The 23404-nt window shown below is 38.9% G+C and overlaps 1 protein-coding gene across 1 annotated transcript in view; it reads left to right on the forward strand.

The window, feature by feature from the left end:
* Fto (fat mass and obesity associated) overlaps nucleotides 1–23404 on the forward strand; it is a 379565-nt gene that overhangs the window by 204341 nt on the left and 151820 nt on the right. The window contains exon 8 of the mRNA XM_013027975.1: nucleotides 10432–10556. Within this exon, the coding sequence (XP_012883429.1) occupies nucleotides 10432–10556 (125 nt within the window). The remainder of the gene's footprint in view (nucleotides 1–10431; nucleotides 10557–23404) is intronic.

Genomic DNA, 23404 nt, shown 5'->3' on the forward strand with positions numbered 1-23404 from the left:
CCCCCCCCGGGCTTTGTTAAAGGTTTTGCAGCTCTGTTGAATTTATTCATACGGGTGGGATTTCGGAAATACTTTGTCATATGTACATATATATATATATATATATATATATATATATATATATATATATATATATATATACACACACACACATTGTATTAGGCATAAGACTTTAATTTATAATCTGGTAAGGTACTCTTACAGCAACAATGAATGAGAGATTGACAGAATTAGCACTCTATTGCTTCTGCCTCACATGTAACTCTCTTGGGTATTTCATCCTCTCTAAATATGTATGTGAAAATCTACAAAATAGGAATTATCATTAAAAAGTTCTATAGATCATAGTCAATGTCAGTATTTCTTGTGTTTTTAGAAACAGGATTGTATCTTCACTGCTGTACTATAGGGTCAATTTTAGTATTGGAATCTCTTTTTTTTTTTCGTTGAAGCATCTTGCTCATGCTCACTGTTTCTTGATATAGTTGAGTTACTCATTCTAAAAAGCATCAGCATGCTCCAAAGAAACAGAGGCAGCAGAAGCAGCAGAGATGCAAGGAGACTTTTGCCATTGGCTGCAGCTGTAAATGCACCGTTTGCTCACTTTGGCAGTGGAGGCAATTACAGTCCTGCTAATGAATAGGCAGTGAAGTGGAATTCCCCATCGATGGAGTCTTCTGGTGTGAGGATAATTACAGCACCTAAAAATCCACAGACAAAAGATACTGTATAAATATTTTCTAATGGAAATTGCCAACAAAGTCATCCCCACTAACACATGTCAGAACTGACAGAGGAAACTACTGAGGGCATCATAACTTTTATTGCTGTCATGTGAAAATCCTTGAAAGGAAAACATTGTGGAAATGTATCCCTATTCTCTGTAGGCTGCAGAGATTTTAAGAGTGGATAAAGTGAATAGACTGCAAGTTGGGATAGAATTGCAGCTAAGGTGGCACCTTTCCCCCTTGCCTGGAGTGAGTATCACCCAGTCAGCAGCAGAACAATGGGAAATAAATTGATATTCTTTGTCTTATTGAGTGGATTCATTTCCCATAGTGCTGGGAAAGAGGTAAGATTCATAATAGTGTGTGGGGCTTCTTCCCCATTGTGGAAGTTTTGTTTTCTCTTGTTTCTAAAGGAAGCTAATGCTTCAGAAGCTGGACTGGTTTCTGCACTGTCTTGGTAAGAATAATTATGCTGTGTCTTTCACCTCTCCATGAATCAACTTTATTGTATGGACTGCATGTAACAATGATGAAGAGTAGACTCTCTTAAAGCAAACGATTCTATTAGACTACTTAGAAAACAGAAGGAAATAAAAGAACAATAATTTTCTAAACTCTATAAAGGTCAGAAAAAGGCTTTCTAGTATGCAGAGACTAGAAATCAAATCCCATTTCCTATCATAAGAAGCCCGTTGTTTTAGCTGCAGTAGTTAATGTACTGAATGTGAAAGATTTAAGACTAGTTGGAAAGCGTTGCTTCTGTTTTATTAGGCTGCTATTGAAAAGCCAACAGCATAACTTCAACTAGGTGCTCTGAGATTTCTTAATGGGCTGTCAGGGGCAAGACACCAGGGCTGTGCTGTACTAGCTCTTTCCTGTACATTAAAACAACAGGGGCCAAGTGATCACATACAGAAGTATGAATTACTTGATGCTTTCTCTGTTCCATATGGCCAGCCATGTCTTTGGCAATTAATCATGTACAAAATCAGTCGAGTGCTCTCTGAAGCATTGAAGTCAACATTTAGTTGTACCTGTGCCAGTGGGGGCAGTGGGGTTGCTAGCGTAAAATAGCAGGATGAGGGGCTGCTGGCGCCAAGGCCCAAGCAGCTGGATTCTATAAACAACACTTTTTTTTTAAAGCCTCTGCACCTTTTTTCCTTTTTCTTTTTCCTTTCCTTCCTTTTACTTCCCCTCCATTTCTTCCTCTCTCTTTCCCTCCACTCCTCTTCCTTCCCTTCCACCCTTCTTTCCTCCCATCCTCCCTTCTTCCTTTTTCTTTCTTTTTGCTTTCCTTTACAAAGCAGGCTATTTTCCCACATCATCTAAAATGCCAAAGTTGCCAACTAGAGCCCTGGGGGCCCACCTTTCACACACTATTCTGGTGTATCCAGGTAAATGTCTAGAAGCAGGATATCCTTCTGTATAGCAGCCTGATCATTCCAGCTGGCCCCTCCACATGCCCTTGAGACTTCATGCTGCTGTGGCTCAATGGCTTTTTAGGGAAACAGATGAGGTGCACTGAGTTCTCTACTACTAGTCAGTAGTAGGGAATGACACACAGTGTACAATGTCACTCAAAGGCATGGCTAGGATACTTTATGATTTTTAAAAGCCAATGTCCATATCTTCTGTGATGTTTTCCAAGTTTTAAAATGTGTAATGATGATTTCTAATATTACTTAAGCTTTTTGCATGTGCTAAACACTGTGCTAAAACATTTTATGTAGGTTCTCTCATTTACTCTTTACCACAGCTTCATGGGTTAGTTGCTGTTGTTTATATCCCCTTACAGATGAGGAAACTGATCAAAGACACACATTTTCCCTAAATTCTTTACCCTCAGACATTCTTGATTACTCTGTTAACTCCCTTCGCTCTCTAGTACATGACAGAAAAATGCTAAACTATGCCCTGGGCCTTTGGAGGACCCATTTGGTGAACTCAGCCGAAGCATTCATTCAAATAAAGTGGGTCTTTGAGATGAACTGAACCAAGTGTGTCTTTGGGTGAGAATAAAAGGCTGCTTTGTTGGCAGCCTCTTGGAGACTTATGCCTTTGAGCCCCTCTTTCAAGACAGTCAGCTTATCCTCTGCAGAATGGGGGAAGGGAGGGAATGAAGACAGCAGCCCCAAGTGGTCCAGTAGACGTGGCACCCAGTGGTGACTTGGTGTTATCTCTTAGCCGAGGTCATCCAGGATGTGTTTTCTCAAATTCAGGAAACAGGGGAAAGAAAGTTTTAACATTGTGTAAACATTGGCACCCCCAAAACCTCCTGCTCTTAGAGTGGGAGATAAGGTAGGCAAAGGAGCCTGGAGGAATGTTTATTTGTTCTGCTGAGCTGTAGATCCAAGCATGCTGGAAATCTGTTGTGGTGCCCAGTCCAGTTTAGAAAATGTGAAGGCATCACTCAGCATTGGGCTGCAGAGGCCTTACAAAAGAGCCATCTTAAACTGACAATCAGTGAATGAAGGAAGACCTGAGATCGACCTTTCTTTGATGGGACTAAGGCTATCTCAGTGGGTTCTGTGCCTTTCTTCTTAAAGAGAAAAAGAAAAAGAAAAAAAAAAGCGAAGGATAGCAAAAAAATGTGTTCCTGGACTTTTGAAGAAGGGAGCATTGGTTGGCTTTTTGACAGCCTGTGGCAATGTTGATGTGAGGAAATAGCTTTCCCAGCTGATAACATCTTCAACCAAGTTTCTACACAAGTTGAACCTTAGCCCCATTATCAGTCAGAGCATATCTTTGTAATTTGTGTGTGCAGGGGGAAATACAGTGCTCACCCAGACAGCCATGTGTATATAAAAAGTGCTTCTCACAGTGATAGCGTTGCCTCCTTGATGGTGGTGAGATGGAAAATGAGAAGGTTGGAAAGCTCTGCAGTCCTGGCATCCAGGTGTTGCTCTATGTCTTCTGAAATTGCAAGCAAATAGAAATCTCCCTAAAAATTTTTAATGAGCTAAGAAAAAGAATTGCTGCAAGCAAAAGAAATCTTCCTTAACATTTTTAAGAAGCTAAAGAATTGCTGTCATATTTGTAGAGTGCCATCTTGTGTCAATGTATGCCCTCAGACAAAAGTTTGCTGATTTGTTAGAAATAGAGATCAGATCTTGAGTTTTAGAGTTCCTGTAAGAGTCTCTTACTCCCTATCAGAGAAGGCCAAAGAGAATGATTTACATAGAATTTTCCTTTTAAATTGCAGAGTGATTCTTTTTTGAAAACAGTATGTGCAACACATTCTGCTTTATTGCATATATGCTCACACATGCTATCCTTATTAGAGCTTATTCCAAGTTACTGAATGTAACATAAGTGGACAAAAGTTAGAACTACCCTGTTATAATTGAATAAATTCAGATTCACAGAGTTTTTATATGAAAAACGTGGAATTGAAGCCTAAAACTTGGAGTTTCTTAGAGTTTTTAGGTTTTCTTTTCTCTGTCTCTTTTTCTCCTTTCCTCCCTCCCTTCCCCACACTTTGTCTAGTGAATTTTTTTGGTCTTTTTCTTTGTTTTGTGTATAAAGATTTAAATCAGGAAGAACTAGAGACTCTGAGATATTCTCAGTGATCCTGTGTGTTGCCAGTCCAGTGGGAAAAGTGATACAGATTAAATGAGGTAACTTACAGGGTAAGTATGCATTTTTAGCCATATCCCATTGAGTATTTCCCTTCTAAGTGGTCACCTATTGAGGGCATATACTTATTTTTCTTGGCTATGTTGCTTAATAATTTTACAAATTTTCTTAGAATTCTTTGAGTCAAACCAAAGCTTATTGTGATACTCCATTGGGCTTTGAATATGGCTTGATCATTTGCTTCAGCGGACTTAGTCTCACAGGTCATTCCAAAGCATCTGTCAGAGTCTATTTGATGGCATGTTGGCATGCTAGAACCCTTGGAAATGGGCATGGACACTCTCCTAAGAGAGCTAACCTTCTGGAAGAAGAAACATCCAAGTGAACAGATACAGAGAAATCCTGATGAATAAAGTACAGTTGGCTGTGGCTACATCGAGGTGGAGCAGTGATCACTGGGCACAAGGGTTTGCCTCAGAGAAAGCAATGGTATTTGAGAAGGGTTTTAAAGAATCAGTAGTTATTGGCAAATGATATAACAAGCATACTGGTAACTGTATGGTAAAGAATAACCATGTGTGTTGAGAAAGTTATCTTTTTGTGGAATTGAAGATGGCAGGAGATAAAATTTGAGGAGGAAACAGTTATTTGTATCAAGAAGATGGTTTTATTTTTTTTCTTTTTGCCAGGCTCAGGAAAAAAAATCATTTTTATTTCCTGTAAATGCTAATAATTGAAGCATATAAGAACAGAGGTACCCTCTTTCAGAAGGGACTCATCTCTTTGAAACACCAGAGCTTTCATGCTGGACAGTTTGAAGGTCATGACTGGTGGTAATGCTGAGTTATTTGAAAGTAAGTAACTTATTCAGACCTGTACTTTGAAAAGATCTCTCTTGAAGCAGGAAAACTCATGTAAGGGATAAGATCAACATAGAAAGATCAGTTTGGAGGCCACTGTATGGTTCAGATGAGAGATGAGCCTTTGAGTCCTGATACAAATAGACATTGTATAGTTGGGACTGTTTAATAGGCTACCTGATGACTTCTTGAAACTTTTGCAGTATCTTTTTGTTAAAGGAGCACAGGCTTGCATGTGGTAGATTAGCTGAGTTTAAGATGCAACTGAACAATAGCAATCTGAATGGAAGATACATAAGGCAAGAACAGTCTATTCTCTTGTCTTTTTGCCATCATGAAAGGAAACCTCAGCTAGAAAGTGACTGTGGGGTTTGAACACCTAGCATCCTTAAAAATACTAGCCCCTTCTGATCTCGTCAGCATTTTCATACTGTTTTACTGAAAAAGAATTACTAACTAAATGAAATGTAACCCGTTGGTATTTTTCCTAAACTTGTGGCTTTCTTTCCCTATATTCTAAGGGGAGGAGAAGAAGAATGTGTTTAGAAATAGGAGACTGTTTACAATTCAGAACTTGTTTGAAGATAGGTCTGTGTGCCTATGAATGGGAAAATAGTTTGTTAATATTTCCTGGGTGAAGCCCCATAAAGAGCCAACACTATGAAGAAGAAAAATATTGCTGCTAATTTCCTTCTAAGAAGAATGCTCTTTTGACACTGAGATTCCTTGTGTGTAATAGCTTCCTTGTACCCTAAATTTTACTGTAAATTTACCCTAAATGATGACTAGAAGTTCACTTATCTTCAATATTAAACTAAATTATAATTATTGATTTTTAGAATCTGGCTGTTTCTCTATTACATTTAGTACTTATTAAGTATGTTTACTATTAAATTTGTTTTTTGCAGTCCTTCTGTCTTAAAAATGTGATGGAATGTGGTTTTTTAATTTGTTTTTTATATGTTCTTCCCCCCATGGTACAACCCCTGTTGTCACTGTATTTGATTCCAGTGTCCTGCATCTTGTATATACATTTTCCTAATTTGGGGAGGGGAAGGAAAATAACAAAATGCTGAAATAAGGATACAGGATGACCCAATGTAGCAATGAGATGTACAAGACACTATGTTGAAAATGAAATTTACAATTTTGTGCAGGGTGGGGGGGGTTGGGGTTGGGGGATGGATGGTGGGGAAAAACAAAGGAGGGTAACAATGCTAGATAGGAAATGGACTCATTACCTTGTTCATGTAACTGAAACCTCTCTGTACAGTATCTTTACAATGAAAATATATATTTAAAAATGTGATGGAAATGAAAATTTTCAGTTGAATTGTATAAAAATTTGCATGTAATCAAACTGATCTTTTAAATATATATTTGTGAGTTTTGACATTTGTTTTTTGCAGTTGTGGGGCTACAACTTTGACATATGTTTAAACTGATGTAATCACTATCACAATCAGGACATAGAATAGATCCATCATCCCCAAACTCCCATGTGTTGTCTCAAATCCATCCTAATTCCTTACAGCCATTGTTATATTCTGTGTTACTATAGGATTGCTTCTCTTGGAATGTCAAATAAATACAATCATGCAATGTTTAGCTGTTTGAAATTGGCTTTTGAGATTCACCCAAGTAGTTGCATGTATCCGTTCCTTCTCTGTTCTTTTCTTGTTGAATATTATTCGGCTATGTGGATATACCATGTATGTGTTTATCCCTTGATACTGTGAAGGACTTCTTTAGATAAATTCCTATAAATGAGTTTCCTGGGTATAGTAGTTAGCTTTTCACTTTTGTGACAAATATCTGGGAGCAACAGTGTAAAAGGAGAAAAAGTTCATTTTGGTTTGTACTTTCAGATGTTTCAATCCATGTTGGGTTAGCTCCATTTTGGGGGAACAGAACATGGCTGGTGGTGGAAGGGCATGGCAGAGCAAAGTTGCTTCCTGCATGGTAGCTAGAAAGCAGAGAGAAGTAACAGAAAGTGTCCAAGGCCAAGATACAACCTCCAAAGTCATAGCACCAGTGATCTACTTCCTTTAAGTCCTTCCTTCACCATCTCACAATAGTCTATTCAAATTTTGAATCCATCTATGGATTAAACTTAATTATTTCAGACTCCTCGTGATTTATTTGTTTTTGGAATGCTCTCCCAAACACCCTCAAAGATTGTTTTACTCATCTCCCAGGTATCCCTCAATCTAAGTTGACCATCCAGATTAACCACACTGGATCATATGTTAGATATACACTTAATTTTAAGAAACTATTATGCTGCCTATCAATATGACAGTATTTATATTCCTATCCACAATGTATAAACTTCTAAGAACTTAAGTGCTGTTGGAATGCCATGGAGTTAGGGTTAGCAAATTTTGTTCCATTTGGGACTTGAAAATTTGAGGAGATCCATGATAAGTAGACTGGCAGCAGGTCTGCTTTTGTGTGCTGTGTACATTGGAGTTCCGTGTAAGAATACATTTGATGGGAAATAGGCTTATCTGCAAAGTGTTTAGAAACCACTGCAGTAGGGCACTGCATGTAGAGTGTAGGATGTGAAACTTTGGGGATATCTGGGTGATGGTGCATATATAGAAGCCCACAGTGAGAAAGAAAGTCATTTCTTCTTCAGCTCCTGATGGATCCAGCATGTCTTTAGCATTCTTTAGCATTTGTTAACATCTTCTTTTACAAAGAGGGAACACATTTCAGCCTTAGGGCCTTCAGCAAGCAATAATACCTATATAGAATGACATAAACATGTACCTTTGCCACTTTGAGCCACAGCACCACTTTTGGTTTTCTGGGAGTTAATTTGAGCTAAAAGTCTCAAGGACTTTCCTTCACAGGCTGGCTTTAAACCTCAATCCTCAGATTTCAGCTGACTGGGAAGATAGGATAACAGGCATGAGCCACCATGCCTGGCAGTAGGCTGATTTTTAAAGAAAAATACTCAGTGTTGTGTAGCTTGTCTCCAACATGGCAGGAGTCATGAAGATGTACTAGAATGATTGCAGAGCTGAACCTGAAGATATGGTTTAAAAAAAAAAAACAAAAAACAACTAAGGCAGACACCAGTGGCTCATGCTGTAATCGTAGCTACTCAGGAACTAAGATCTGAATATTGAGGTTCAAAGCCAGGAAAGTCAGGAAAGTCTGTGAGACTCTTCTCTCCAATTAACCACCAGAAAACTGGAAGGTGCTCTGTGGCTCAAGTGGTAGAGCACTAACCTTGAACTGAGGGACAGCGCCCAGGCCCAGAGTTCCGGCCCCACGACTGACAAAAAAACCCCAAAAAACAAAAACAAACTTCCAGTATTTACAAAACCAGGAGTTTTCTTTTTCTTTCTCTCTTTCTTCCTCTTTCTTTTAGCATCCACATATCAGGGAGACCATGTGTCATTTTAAATCAGGAGTTTTCACATTTAAATCCCCTCCCACAAAAAGATTTTAAATTCATTTTGAAAATTTATGAGTACGCTATCCTGAATGGCAAAATTAGCTAAAGCTAAATAGTGGCTGCCATTCTAGATGAGTATGTGTTCTCTTTGGGCAACCTTGGCTTTACTCATCCATGCTATGTACCTGGCGCTAGTTGGTATTTGAATTTGTAACCCCTGGATCCTGGGATCATAGATTGGCATTATCTAAAGAAAGTGATCATTCCTCTCTTAGGTAGGGGACTGAAAAGGTTTCTGTAGAACTTGATGGAGTAGCCAACCACTTACATCCTCTAGTGTAATCAATCTCATAGTGGAACTAAGAGGTGAAAGTCAAAGTCCTTTTCCTGGCTAGTGTTACTCTAATAATCTTGGATCCTTTTAAGATAATACTTCCTGCCTTTTCTCCTGTGTCAACTAAAGGTTTTGATTTTAGCATCAGAAACAGATTCTAATGAGTTTGTTAAAAGAATATTGGCTAACTGAAAGCATCAGTGGAAAAGAGAATCATCTGAATTGAGAAAGTTCAGGAAACCAGCAACTCTTGAGTACCATAGGTGGTACTAGCAAGGATATTGATAAATTGTCACTGGATTTCTTTTTTTTTTTGGTCAGTCGTGGGGCTTGAACTCTTGGCTTGGGCGCTCTCCTTCAGCTCTTCAGCTCAAGGTGAGCGTTCTACCACTTGAGCCACAGCACCACTTCTGGTTTTCTAGTGGTTTATTAGAGATAAGAGTCTCACAGACTTTCCTGTCCGGGCTGGCTTTGAACTGTGATCCTCAGATGTCAGCCTCCTGAGTAGCTAGGATTACAGGTGTGAGCCACCAGTGCCTGGTGTCACTGGATTTTTTTCTCCACTCTCTTTGTCATTCCTATCAAGAGTCTAAAGTCCTGGAAATGGGAATCAAGGCAACCTGGTTCACATTCTTGATAGTAGAGGAAAGAACACCTTGGTTGATCATCTCTTTAAATTTACAGATAAAAACTTTCCTAAGAAGGTAGTTGGCTCTCTTTCTGGACAAAAGGATATATGCAGTAGAAATAATAAACACTATACTTTGTCTCAGGTGATCATGAAGATATTAAGTAAATACTATACGATGCTATCAAGGAGTTAACAATGAGAACCAAATTATGAATCTGCTCTTTAAACATCATAAAAAGTAATAATTTCATTCCCTTTAGCCATTGCTTCATTTATAAAATCTCCAAAGAAGCTAGACTAACTTTAAAAGCAACATAATCTTAAGGTGTTTGCTGAGCTATCATGTTCTGGGTAATTTTTAAGATCTTGATTTGCAAGAAGCAAGGAGACGAGTAAATCTTGCTCCTTTCCCCCAGCTCCCCCATCACTGGCCTGGGTAGAAATTGAAAGTAATGATTCAAATCAGAGAGGCAGAGTGGAAGGCCTCAGCTGGGTGGCAGGAAACAGAGAAAAAGTCAGAGCCTGCTCTTTTTTAAAAAGGCAAACCCAACAACTCACAGAGAAGTGTACGTGAAAATCATATCTAATAATAGCTCATGGTAGGCAATTCCCAGGGAAAAAAATCATTGGTGTGCTGAGAAAATGAGAGAGAATTCACAGTATCTTGATGTGTTACTCTAGGCCATGGAGCTTTGGAGTTTACCTTATGTGCCATGTACATTGATTAGACACAAAATATATGCTGGCCATTTTTGACCATCATTTACTGTATTGATTTGTTAGCAGGGGAACTGTAATAAAAAAGCCATTGATTTACTGTCCTTATTTGCTTATGGGCTTTTTTATTATTAATTTTTCACTTTTTCTTTTCTCTTTTGGATCATTTCTTGTAGACAAATGCTGTGGTTCATGAAGTGAAAAGAGAGGGGCTCCCCGTGGAACAAAGGAATGAAATCCTGACTGCCATCCTGGCCTCACTCACCACACGCCAGAACCTGAGGAGGGAATGGCATGCCAGGTTAGTTCTGTTAGGAAATGGGATTTGTTGTCTCTGACAAACAAGAGCTATATTTGGCTAAGTCCTTCCTTACACCCGGTATTTGAGGGGCCATGAAAAATAAGTAAGCTGAAGACCTTTTCAGCTAAAGTTAGCTTTCCTGCCCGTGGTAACCTACATTCATTGTAATGACCCATGACGTAGTCTGTATGTGAATGTGATTTATCCCTGAGTGTAACATTCAGCATACATGTTTGCATCTTGAGCATAATGTAATATAAGTACCTGAAGCTGAAGAGCCCCATTCAATCAGCAATCAAAAAGATTTGCATTCCCATTTTGTTAGGGCAGATCAACGCCTGGGAAATCCACACAATAACTGTCACTGGAGGAAGGGCAGATTATTTGAATGTAGTCTGTTTATTACCCCATTTTTAGAATTGACCAAGTAGAAATTACTTCTGCTAGTTTTTCTACATGGAGATACTATGGTTAGGAAACTGTTACTGGTAGAAAATTTGTATAAGACATACATTTTTGTAGAATCGTTGCTTGCATAGTTTATGTCATGGTGCCCTGTTCATTTTTGATAAACAATTGATATACAAAAGGTTAGAGCTGCTTGTAGTTTGTAAAAATTACTGAATTATCATCTGTCTCTAAGCGAGAGGGAGAGGAATTAGGAAGATTATACTGTATTTTGTCTCAGAGTCTTATTTGGTACATAAAAATTCTATATGCCTGGGTGTCAAGAATATTTATTAATAGCCATAATATTCTCCAAGTGACTTCATACAACAGAAATTTACAATAATTGATAGCTTTGCTAGTAATAATTATCATAAAAATAGATTTTTCTGAACAAGGCTGGAGAGTGTTTTCCAAAGTAAAAGACAGTATGAGCGATTGATTTTGATCAGATATCAGAAAGCTGTTTCTTCAAATATGTTATTATCTGTAAATTCCGATTTATGTTTAAACAATCATTTAAAAATTCCCAGTATTTTTCCTCTTTTCACAATGTGGTCATAATAAATGACACCATTTCAACTGCATTAGTAGCTGATTTCCAATTGAACATTTTATAAGTAATTTAAAATTATCCTTTGTATTATAATTTAAATGCTGTATTTATTAGAGAATGCATATCTATATTAAATTATAGAATATCAGTGTAGGGGAACCAAAAAGGTTTCTTTACCTCTGACATTTTCTAGCTTCCCCATGGTGATTCTTACAAAATAGGAAGGGGAAGCAGAATGAATTCCCTGCAATCTCCCTCTGGGTTCCTCCAGAGACAGCAGGAGATGTGGATGTTGAGAATGGCTTTCTTTTGTTGAGTGCATTTGGTTTGTTAACAGTAATTTCCTATGACTCCAAATCATCAAACGATGTGGCCAAAATGGCCTGTTTAACAGGAGTCTGGTCTCAGCATTTCTGGCCCTTACTGCTAACAATTTAATCAGGAGCTGGAGCCAGTGTTGAAGTTGATGTAGTCTAGCATCTGAAACAAAAATTCTCAAGTCCTTTGTGGTAGGGGAGGAGAAAAGAAAGCGCTCAGCCACTGACATTGTGCAGACTCCCTTAAAACCAAACACCTGAAAGAAAATTTCAAGAGGGCGATGTCTTGAGAGCTCAGGAGGCAAAGTGTCCTCAGAGTATTAAATAACCATAATCCTTCCCGCTCCCCTTTTCACCCTCATTTGATGTTTCCCATTCCAGTTCCCTATCTAAAAGACTCATCCATATGATCTGTATAAACAGACGGTCACCATATCCCTCTCTCTTCCTCATCAAAGCGTCATCTGGCTGTCTGGAGCAGGGCAAAGGCTCGGTTAGCATCCAGCATGTAGTGGTGAAAGTTATAAAACATCCACGGCAGTGCTTCCCTTGCTGCCTGTGTTTCAGAGATTGGCCTATTGTGTACTTTGGAATTACACAAGGAAAAATGTGCTTTGACAGAAAATAATTAGCACTCACCAAAGGCCAAGCAATAGGTTACAGCATTTTACTTTCATCAAAGCTATCAGGGGATCAGTTAGATTAGATAATAGAAATTTTTTCCTCTGAAAGTTACATACAGATGATTCTAATTATCTTCTATTGCACATTTGAGGATGCATTATGAACTATACAACTTCAAGAAATTTAGGTCAGCTGAGACTATGCAGCTGGCAATGACTTGAGCATAAGTCTACTATAATAAGCCCTCTCAACAGCAGGTTCATTTGTGATCATGATATCAAGGAGAATATTTTCAGGGAAACTTGTAACTTAGTTATAAAATATTTGTACCTCTTTCAGGCCAGATGCCGAGCCATTGTTGGGATTTACTAGCATCTCTGAAACCAAACACATATGTTCCCTGTAATTTAGCTTCTTGAACAAAGTGTCAATTCTGCAACGACTCGGGGTAACCGAGTTTGTCACAGTGTCACACAACCCTGTGATTCCAGAGGCACATCTGAGTGCTGTGGGTTTCCTTCCCCAAACTCAGTAATCCTATAAACAGCTCTCTCCAAATAGGCTTATTAGGGCTGTCTATTCACTTCCCCAGAGTTGAATGATCCAAAGTACCTCAGGAGCCGCTGTGTGAATGCAGGGTAAGTGTTAACAGAAGTGGTACAGAATTTCTGAAGATTTGGCTTTGTTTATACAGTCCACTCTGCCTGATGGACAGCTTGTTATAGCTTTTAAAGAACTGGGCAAGCCCTCTGATCTGACCCCTTCTTGACCTCCACAGCCCAAAGGTCAGTCTGCAGCTAATAAACTCAAAGGTTCTTAGGGTCTACTGTAGGAAAAGGCAGGAAAAAGAGCAGCTGCAAGGACTGTGTATCCCAGGATCGGCTGCTTTAGGGTCAGTCTTGATAATGAAAATGATTACCAAATTATATGGAAGTTTAACCGCAATAGTGAGAGAGAGGAGGGTGGAGCTCAGCGTATTAGGTTTGATAAATGAACTGTGAAGAGGCCCATCTGGCTCTCAACATCTTTTCTCCTCCTCTTTCCCTACCAAGGGGAAACATTTTAAAATAACAGCAGTACATATAGACTCAATGACCCATGCAAGGAGCTAGAATGGATTAAGATTTAATGGTGACAGTGGAAGGAATTATCATTTGAAACATGCACCAAAAAAAAAAGGTACAGTCTGATGTTCATGCCTGAGTTGTTTTTCTAAATAAAATATTTTAAAAAGTGCCTTCATTTATATTCTACACCATCCTTATTATCTTACCCAGATTGCTGAAAAATTGGAAGGTGTTGTTTTTCATGAAATAAAAATAGAGCATTTTATATCATAAACAAATGGGCCTTGTTTGAACATGTCAGAATAGAATCATACATTTTGATTCTGCTTGTTCAGTTTCAATGATGTAGGTTAATCGAATGTTAGAGGTTTTTTTTCATACACACAAAAATTGGTGTCTATTTTAGTGTCTCAGAATTGTGACTGTTTTAGTAGTAGCTTAGGTATTATAGCTCATGAACTTTGATTTGTTCCTATGACTGAGCAATGTTTCTAAGATGACAAGATGAAAGTATATAATGTTCATTGAGTAGGTTATGTTTATTCCTACCTTTTTTTCCCAATGAAACCTCATAACAGTGGTAATTTATTTCAACAATGGCTAGATCACTAAATGCTATATGACTGCTTAATGTCATGAGGGTAATCTACTTAAAGCTCTCTCCAGTTTCCTATGAACTTTAGACCAATGGCACTGATACCATGAAGCTGTTTTTCTATAGGGGTAACTAACAAGTGTCATGACTATACTTTGTGAAACAAGGTAGTTTTATCCAGTAGGCAGTGTGTGTGTGTGTGTGTGTGTGTGCATGCGCGCGCGAGAGAGAGAGGCAGAGAGAGAGAGAGACAGAGACAGAGAGAGAAATGCTTCCTGGGATGCTATATTATAGACTGTGTTAAGCCTCCATTTTCAGAGTTTATCTGAGGGTAAGAACGACAGAAGTTCCTAGAAGGAGGTGATGGTAAAGAAAGTGGTGGAGCCCTTTGTTAGCACTACAGAGTTGCTTTGACCTGCTCAGGAAACTATTTAATTGTAGATGACTTGGTAGACTAGGATTGTTGTGGTATGGAAAACCCCTTATACTGAGCTACATTGTTGGATAATAGAAGCTTTACCCAGACTGTAATTATATTAAAAATAGAAACTAAAAGCTTCTAAACATTACCCAAAGTTAGCTTATTTTTCATCTTGGTCTTGACTTGACTGTATATGTGTGTGAGGATTTAGAGTGAGCAGGAAACTGTGTAAAGGATAAAACAGAGCTGAGGAACACTTAGAGAATTAACTGTATTTTTTAACTTTAAAACAGTGGTTCTAACTTTGTGCTATGTAATGTGAAGATACAAAAGGTAAGACAAAAGTAAGGCCATTAGATTTTTTTAATTGAGATGCAGCTCACATAGTGCAATTTTTATCCAACATAAATTCACCATTTTAATGTATACATTTTACTTTCTCTATATGATACTATCACTACTATGTAACTGTAGAATATTTCTATGACCCCAAAATGATGCCTGGTGTCTGTTAATAACCATTCTTAATTTTTCCTTCTCTCCATAGTCCCTGACAGCCACTAATCTACTCTTTGTCTCTTGAGATTTGCCTATTCTGAACATTTTTTATAAACAGAACTGCACAGTATGCGGTCTTTTGTGCTTTGCTTCTTTCATTTACCATAATGATTTCAAGGTACATCTGTGTTACAGCATGTACAGTCTGCATTCCTTTTTGCTGCTGAATAATACTCTGTTGTATGATTTATATTATTATCTACATTATATTTACATTTTATTTATCTAGTCATCAGTTAGTGAACATTTGGGTTGTTTTACTTTTGTGCCTTATTAATAATGTTCCTGTGAATATTCATGTTTAGAATTTGTGTGTGTGTGTGTGTGTGTGTGTGTGTGTTTGTGTGTGAGTGTGCATGCATGCATGTGCATGCATGAACTAGTCCTGGGGCTTGAACTTAGGGCCTGGGTGCTATCCCTGACCTCCTTTTGCTCAATGTTCATGCTCCACCACTTGAGGCACAGCTCTACTTCTGGGTTTTTGGGTAGTTTATTGGAGATAAGAGTCTCATGTGCTTTGAAACTGCCCAGGGTGACTTCAAATGGCAATCCTCAGATTTCAGCCTCCAGAGTAACTAGGATTGGCATGTGTGAGCCACTGGCACTTGCTGTGTTTGCAGTCTTTAAGTAACATGTTTTTAGTTCCGTTTGGTGTGATATTTACTCCATCTCCCCTGACTCAAACAAAATACTTGAGGCTGGGTGTTTTAATGAAGAGGAAAGTTTGATTTACTCATAGATTTGGAAGTTCAAGGGCATAGTGTTGGCCCCAGCTTGGCTGTAGCACAGGTCTCATGGAGGATAGGATCACAGTGGTGAGGTTTATGCAAGGAGAGAAATCACACAGCAGGAATGGAAGCCTGAGCCTGTCCGGACAGTCGGCTTGGTGAAGGGGGTGTTCTAAGCAAAGCCTTCACGAAGTTGCGGCTGTGCCATTCCTGCATTGCTATGGTAAGGTTTATTCCTTTCTGGTTTTGCAAATGGTCCAGTTTATTTGTTTCTAGAAATGCCCAACATATGTTTTCTACCCTTATCTTACATGTCTTCCATTAAACTATCTCTGAGTATTGTACCCCTGGTTGGAATGTGGCCTGTGAATGAAAGCTGTACACTTACAGCTCCCTAAATTTTAGGAATCTGAAAGACTTACTATAGATAAGTTCATTTAAGTAGCTTGTAAATGGTGCCAAGGACAGAAATATCTAGTTCAATTTCCTAGGAAAGACTTTGGTATTACTTAATTCTAGTTAAAAATGACTCTGCCAAAATCAGGATAGCTTTATAAACATGTGTTCCTCACATGGAACTTCAGCAGTCCAATGCCCAGGACACCTTTTTTATTGGCAAGATAACTATCTATTGGCCATCTTCATATTCTCTGTCACCCCCATTATCACCACTTGATGACTCTCAAGCATCTCTGGTAAGGCTTCAAAGTTAGTTTGTTAGAACCTAGAACTTGTAATGAATAGATTTTATTTTTTAAGCTAATCAGCATTAGAACTTTGACCTGAGCCCTAGGTATCAGTTTATGTAAGTTACTTGTACAGATCTACTCATTTCTAAGACTAGCACACTGAAATTTTCTCCATGATCTCTTCTTTGCATGTAGTCTTCTGGATTATACAAAACAGACAAGTCAGCATAATCTAGCTTAGCAATTGACAGTTATTTATTGAGTATTTACAATGTGCATGCAACTATGCCACACACTATCATAAGTATCACAGAAACTACATGTCTCTCGATTCTGAACTAATTTATCATGGGGGTGTGGCAGTGGTGAACAGTTAATAGCACAGTGGCTAACACACACACACACACACACACACACACACAGTGCCCCCAGACCTGTGCAATTTTTAGCTGTTCCCTGCATTTTGCATTCCAACCAAAGACCAGGCCACTATGTTCACTCTATGCCCTTGGCATCTAGAAAAGTACATGACATTCACGTAGTTACAAAAACAGCTTGGTGCTGGCACATGAACAGGCTTGAGGACCAATGGAATAGAATCAAAAACCTAGAAAAGAACCCACAAACCTACAGCCACCTAATCTTTGATAAAGGAGTCAGAAATATAGGAGAGAGAAGGAGGGTTGGGTGGGGGTGGGGGAGGATGGGATGGGAAGGGGAAACAAAGGAGGAGGCTACAATGCTTGATAAGAAATGTACTCATTATCTTGCCCATGTAATTGTAACCCCTCTGTACAGTATTTTCACAATAAAAAAAAAAGAAAAAGAAATACAGGAGAGAAGAAAGATAGCCTCTTCAACAATGAGAGCTGGCAGAATTGGCTACACATGTGCAGAAAACTGAAGTTAGATCCTTACATTTCACCCTGCACCAGAATCAATTCCAAATAGATCAAAGACCTCAATATATTACAGGAAGGGATAGGGGAAACACCATGGCTACTTGGTGATCCAGAAGCACAACAAATCAAAGAAAGGTGGATAAATGGGATTGCATCAAACTGAAGAATTTCTGCAAGACAAAGAACATAGTTAGCAAGATAAGTAGAAGGCACACAGAATGGAAGAAGATCTTCACTCAATATATATCAGACGAGGGCGTCATAGGTAAAATATACTTAAGAGCTAAAAAAATTAACCCCCAAACCAAATTCTCAAAGAAACAACTCAATTAACAAATGGGCTAAAAACTTAAAGAGAGACTTCTTGAAGATGTAAGAATGGACAATAGACCCATAAAGAAATGCTCAACATCTCTGGCCATAAAAGAAATGCCAATCAAAACAACATCCCAGTTAGAATGGCCCTTAACAAGAAAACTAAAAATAACAGATGCTGGTGGGGATATGGCCAAAAGGGAATGCTAATACACTGTTGATAGGAGTGTAATCTTGTTCACCCTCTCTGGAAATCAGTATGAAGGGTCCTCAAAAGACTAAACATAGAGCTTTCCTATGATCAAGCAATTCTACTCCTGGATATTTATTCAATATAACACACACAAGGCTACACTAAAGCTACCAGCACAACTATGTTCATTGCAGCATTGTTTACCATAGCCAAGATACGGAATTAACCCAGATACCCCTCAGTAGATGAAGTATCAAGAACATATAGTATATATATACACAATGGAATTCTACTTATCCATCAGAAAGAATCATACTGTACCATTCATAAGGACATGGAACTACTTGGGAAAAATTATATTAAGCAAGGTAAGCCAGACCAAAGAAACATAGGTTTGCATAGTTTCCTTCATTTGTAATAACTAGAATTAATCTATAAATCTACACGTTATTCCGATGGATAGTAAAAGACAAATAAGTACACTTGGACAGGGGCTGGGAAGGTGGCTCAGTGGTATAGCGCTTGCCTTGCATGCATGAGGCCCTGGGTTCGATTCCTCAGCACCACATAAGCAAAAAAAAAAAAAGCCGGAAGTGGCGCTGTGGCTCAAGTGGTAGAGTGCTAGCCTTGAGCTGAAGAGCTGAGGGACAGCGCCCAGGCCCAGAGTTCAGGCCTCACAACTGGACCCAAAAAAAACCCCAAAAGTACACTTGGACATGATTCATTAAACAGCACTCAAGTATTCACACACTGAGCACAAAGGAAGATAGTCTTAGGAGAGCTCAATAGCAATGTGCATATGACCATATAAAATGATGCTTATCTGGACTGGGAAGGTGGCTCAGTGGTAGAGTGCTTGCCTTGCATGCATGAGGCCCTGGGTTCGATTCCTCAGCACCACATAAGCAGAAAAGAAAAGCTGGAAATGGCACAAAAAATGATGCTTATCTAAATGAACTCGGAGAAATGGAAACAAGGATTTTTTAATTGTACTATTGGCAGTTATTTCTTTTTTTCTTCTTTGGTTTATTCCCTGTTGTCACTATTTTTTTTATTTGTGTACCCTTTGTCTCATACATAAGTTAATATGCTTTGAAGAAATAGAAGGGGAATCACAGAAATGTGGGACAAAGGGTGAACCAATTCAACAGTGATTCTCTTGGGCACCATGTTGGAAATGAACTTTACAACATGGGGAGAAAGGGGTTGGGGGGATATTGGGATGAAATTATGGAGACGTAACACTGCTCAAAAAGAAATGTATTGATTACCTTACTTATTTAACTGTAACCCCTCTGTATATCACCTTTACAATAAAATTTAAATTGCAAAGAAAAAGTTTGTGGCATTCAGACATACTGAGTGGAAGAACTTACCCTGACCCATCCTTGTGTTTATAAGTACTTTGTGATCCTTTTTAATTATGAAGAGGATACTATCTCTTTTTTTCCCCTAACTTTGTCAAGGGAAGAAACTTTGAAACTGAAAGTTAGTATTCATCTAACTTCTCCAAGGGCAGAAACTTGGCACTGAAAGGAAGGCGAGATCTCTGATAGACCATTCTTTGGTCTCTCCTTTCACCTGTAGCCATCCTGGATTATACTCAAAACTGACAAATGAGTTCAGTCCAGTTTTGCAATTAGCTATTATTGCTTAGATGTTTAAGGCCCATGATGGCACCCTGTCCTTTGTTAATAGACCAAGCAAGAAAAGATGCTTTGTACACAGGCTGACTTGGGAACATGAAGAGCAGATTACCAGGCTGAGACCAGAGCTAAGGCATGGTCTCTTGTTTGAGACAGTCATTTCTGAGTTCCTTTACTTCACTATTAGAAGTGAAATAGAGCTTGGTGAAGAAAAACTTGTGGAGGTAGAAAGGGTCATAAAGGCCTCTCTAGGGACATGCCTCAAATAAGGGGATAGATTTCAGCCTGGTAAGAGGAAAGCTGAAGCTAATGTAGTCTTAAGTGTGTTATACCAGCTCCAGGCCTTTTCCTGGCTTCCTTCTGTGTCCTGATAAGATCTTAGTGCAGGGATGAGCCTTGGTGACTTGGAATTTGGGCCCAATCTTCTTTTCCACTATAAGGAGTTGTGGTCATAAAAAGTGGAGCCATTGGCCTTGGGGATGGGCTCTGGGACAATTTGATGTAGTTATCCACAGGGACAACCCGTGACCACATCACCTGATCATATTGGGTGGTATCTTTCAGCTCCAGAGAAAGGATGTGTTTTCTGGCAGAGTTAGCTCATTGGGCACTAGGAATTATGGCAGCTGTAGGTTAACTGGCTATCTGCACAACAGCTGAGCTTTGTAGTGTTCGGGTGGGCATGAGGAATAAGCAAGAGGGAAGGAGACAATGTGAAGTGCTGGTCTGCTAATTGCCATTGATGTCCTTTTAAAATGTATCTGTCCCTTCTTTAATAACTGCAGGCTCTGATTTCTGCTGCCCTGAATGGAAGAATGTCTTTTGTGTCTCCAAACCGGATTACTCCATAAAACCTGATAACTCCATAAAACCTCCTCATAAATGTGTAGGAATTGAAACATTGTATAAATTTAGAGCAAGGATTAAATGAGTCAAGAGATAGAGTTACCTTTTTTCTCCAAGATACAGCAAGTTATCTTAAGGAGGCAAGTGTTGTTAATGTTATTACCATTGTTACTGTCATTACTTGAACAGTTTTATGGGGAACAAAGGCCAATTGATTTCTGCACATCTTATTTATAAAATCAACACATGGGTTTTAGCAGAGCTGTGGATGTGGCAGGTCTCTGATTGTGATTAGTTGCTGTCTGCTTCTTATGGGTAATGACATTTATTTATTCGACAAATATTTTTTAAGGGCTTACTATTTTCCAAGCACTGTTCCAGACTCCAAGTATATAGCAGTGAATAAGAACTGAAGAAAATTCTTCTCTCATGGAGGCAGTATTCATTCTAATTGAGTGCCATCAAGAACTGTTTTCTTCCTTGGAACCCTGCGAATTTCATGCCATGTCCTGTGTATTGTACAACAGCCAATTAAACACATCAATTTGTTGGGGGAAAAGATTAAAAAATACCTTTCTAACCTGCACTAAAAACTGATCACTTGTAGCTATAGTGTAATCATGTTTGCAAAATCTTCATGGGTACTAATGTTTGAAAAACACCGTCCTAGGGAATCCTGCTTAACTGCTTTTTCTATTATCTGCTCTCTGGTTTCCAGTTAGTTTTCTAAGACATTCATCAGTTTAAAAATCTTTAAGGAAGGCTTAAATTCAGGCCATGTTATGTTAAGAAATCTCCCTTAAGAGAGAACTGGAGAAGCCACATCTATGTCAGAAGTGGTGGTGGTTACAGATGATAATGCACTCAAGCCTCATCAATGGTGTTATTGTTGCTATAACTGATGAAAGTCACATGTTGGTTCTGCAAATATGTATTGCATGCTTACCTGGTACTAGGTACTCTGCTAGGCCCCAAGGCTACAGTGATGAGTAATTCTTGATTAGGGGAAATGGAGTCTCCAGGACAGAACAATAAATACTGTGAAAGAGACTGAATCATGATTCCATGGAAACCCAGGTCCTAGGGAAAGGAGAGGAAGTTTCTCCTTAAATGTTTTTTGTGATTCATTGCATGCCAGCCACTCTGTGATTACTGTCCCAATGCCAGCTTGTGTTGGTGAAAGTGGTCAGGAAGCTATTTGTCTTTGAGTGAAAGTTGGAGGTAAAGGAGAAATCTGTGTACAGCCGTGGGCCACTGGGTGAAATTTGTGCTGTTTGTGCTACCTTCTTTCCAAAGAGACCTCGGTCTCAATATTGAGGAGGAAGAAAGTTGTTTTCTTTCAGAGTAAACTTAAATAAGATGGCATGGTGGCTAATTGTATAGATTGAGTCAGATTAACTAGGTTTGAATCTACTTCTATAACTCTAGGCAAATTAAAATTAGAGATTGTAACTAGACAACCCCTTTGGGCCTCAATTTTCTCATTTGGGTTTTGCCTAGGAGGTGATAATTGTAAAATTTATTTCATAGGTTTGATATAGCTATTCCATATGTAATGCCTAGAGCAACTGCCTGAAATATACTAAGTATAAAAATTGCTATCATATTATCTTTAGATCAAAACAAAGAGGTCAAGTGTAAACCCACACCGAATGCTGTCTCTCCTTTGGGAGTGTGGTCTCATGCAAAATCCCAGTCTTCTGGTAGGTGCTCAGTATTGCTGAAGTAGTGTAGGGAGGAACTCTAGATGGAAATTATCCTAGGACAGACCCTGCACTCGGCACAGTATTGACAGATACAGTCCTGGTCCAGACTGTATTCCATCACCAGTGGGCTATAGGGATGTGGGTATGTCACAGTTGCCTTGGACCCTCACAACTTCATCTCAAGCAGGAACTTTATGCAGATGATTCCGAAGGCCATGTTGATTCCAGCTTTGAGAAGGTATGGCCCCCTAAGTTAGATCCCATAGCACAGCTAAAGGTATAGGATGGCTTTTTTCCTTCTGCTTCCTCTTTCCTTGAAATAGGCAATGGAACTACTTTTTAAAAATAGCAGATAACTTTTACTGAGAGTTCCCTCTGTGCCAGGCAGATTTAAAAATCCTTTCTTTAATGAGAAAAACAAGGCATAAATATGCAGAATGGCTTGTCCACAGCCATAGCTAGTACATAGTGGAGATGTTGAAGGCAGGATGGCCCTGCTTTGGCTGCTATGGACAGTAACAATGCTTTGTCAGCCACTCATGGTTCAGTAAGTGCTTTGACTCCAGTCTCACAATGCAGAGCTTAGAGGCCTTCCAGGAGCCCTTCCAGCATGGAGATAAGCGAGTGTGCATCTGGAAATGGTTATTATCTCTGCCACCTGAACAGGTTTCACACTGTTAGTTGTGGGCGCATCTCTTTCTGTAAGTTCTCAGCTCATGCTTTATGTATCACGCTATGTTAGAGGAAAGTTATTACCTTTATAGTGATATCATTTCTTTTATATTGGTTATAGTCTTTTAGAAGTCCAAAGAGCAGGGTCGAAGATGAGAACATCAAAGTTTAGCCTCCAAGAATCTGTAAATCCTCCAAGTCTAGTAATTTTGGGGCTGTGGTAGTCAAGGCCTATTTGAGTAGTTGCCCTCAAGGTGCAAGGGGAACAATTTATCTACTCCATCACAGGTTGATCACCAGCTGTATGGTATGTTTATAGCTAGGAAACAATTTACTGCACATGAAGAAGAGTAATTTTATTCTATCTCAGGGGATTCCCCAGTGTATTTTACAAATTTTCTCTGTAATGTATCTTCCAGGTTATAGTTAAAAGTTTAACTTTGGCTTTCAGTTGAAGAAATAATGGGGGTGGGGGGATTCTATTGGCCTGTAGGGGACACTGTTGCATCATTTATCAGAATTTTCAAGTATCTTGTCCCAGGATGAAACAAAACAAACAAAGCAGA

Source organism: Dipodomys ordii, unplaced genomic scaffold (genome assembly GCF_000151885.1).
Source record: "Dipodomys ordii isolate 6190 unplaced genomic scaffold, Dord_2.0 Scaffold106, whole genome shotgun sequence".
NCBI classification, from domain to species: Eukaryota; Metazoa; Chordata; class Mammalia; order Rodentia; family Heteromyidae; genus Dipodomys; species Dipodomys ordii.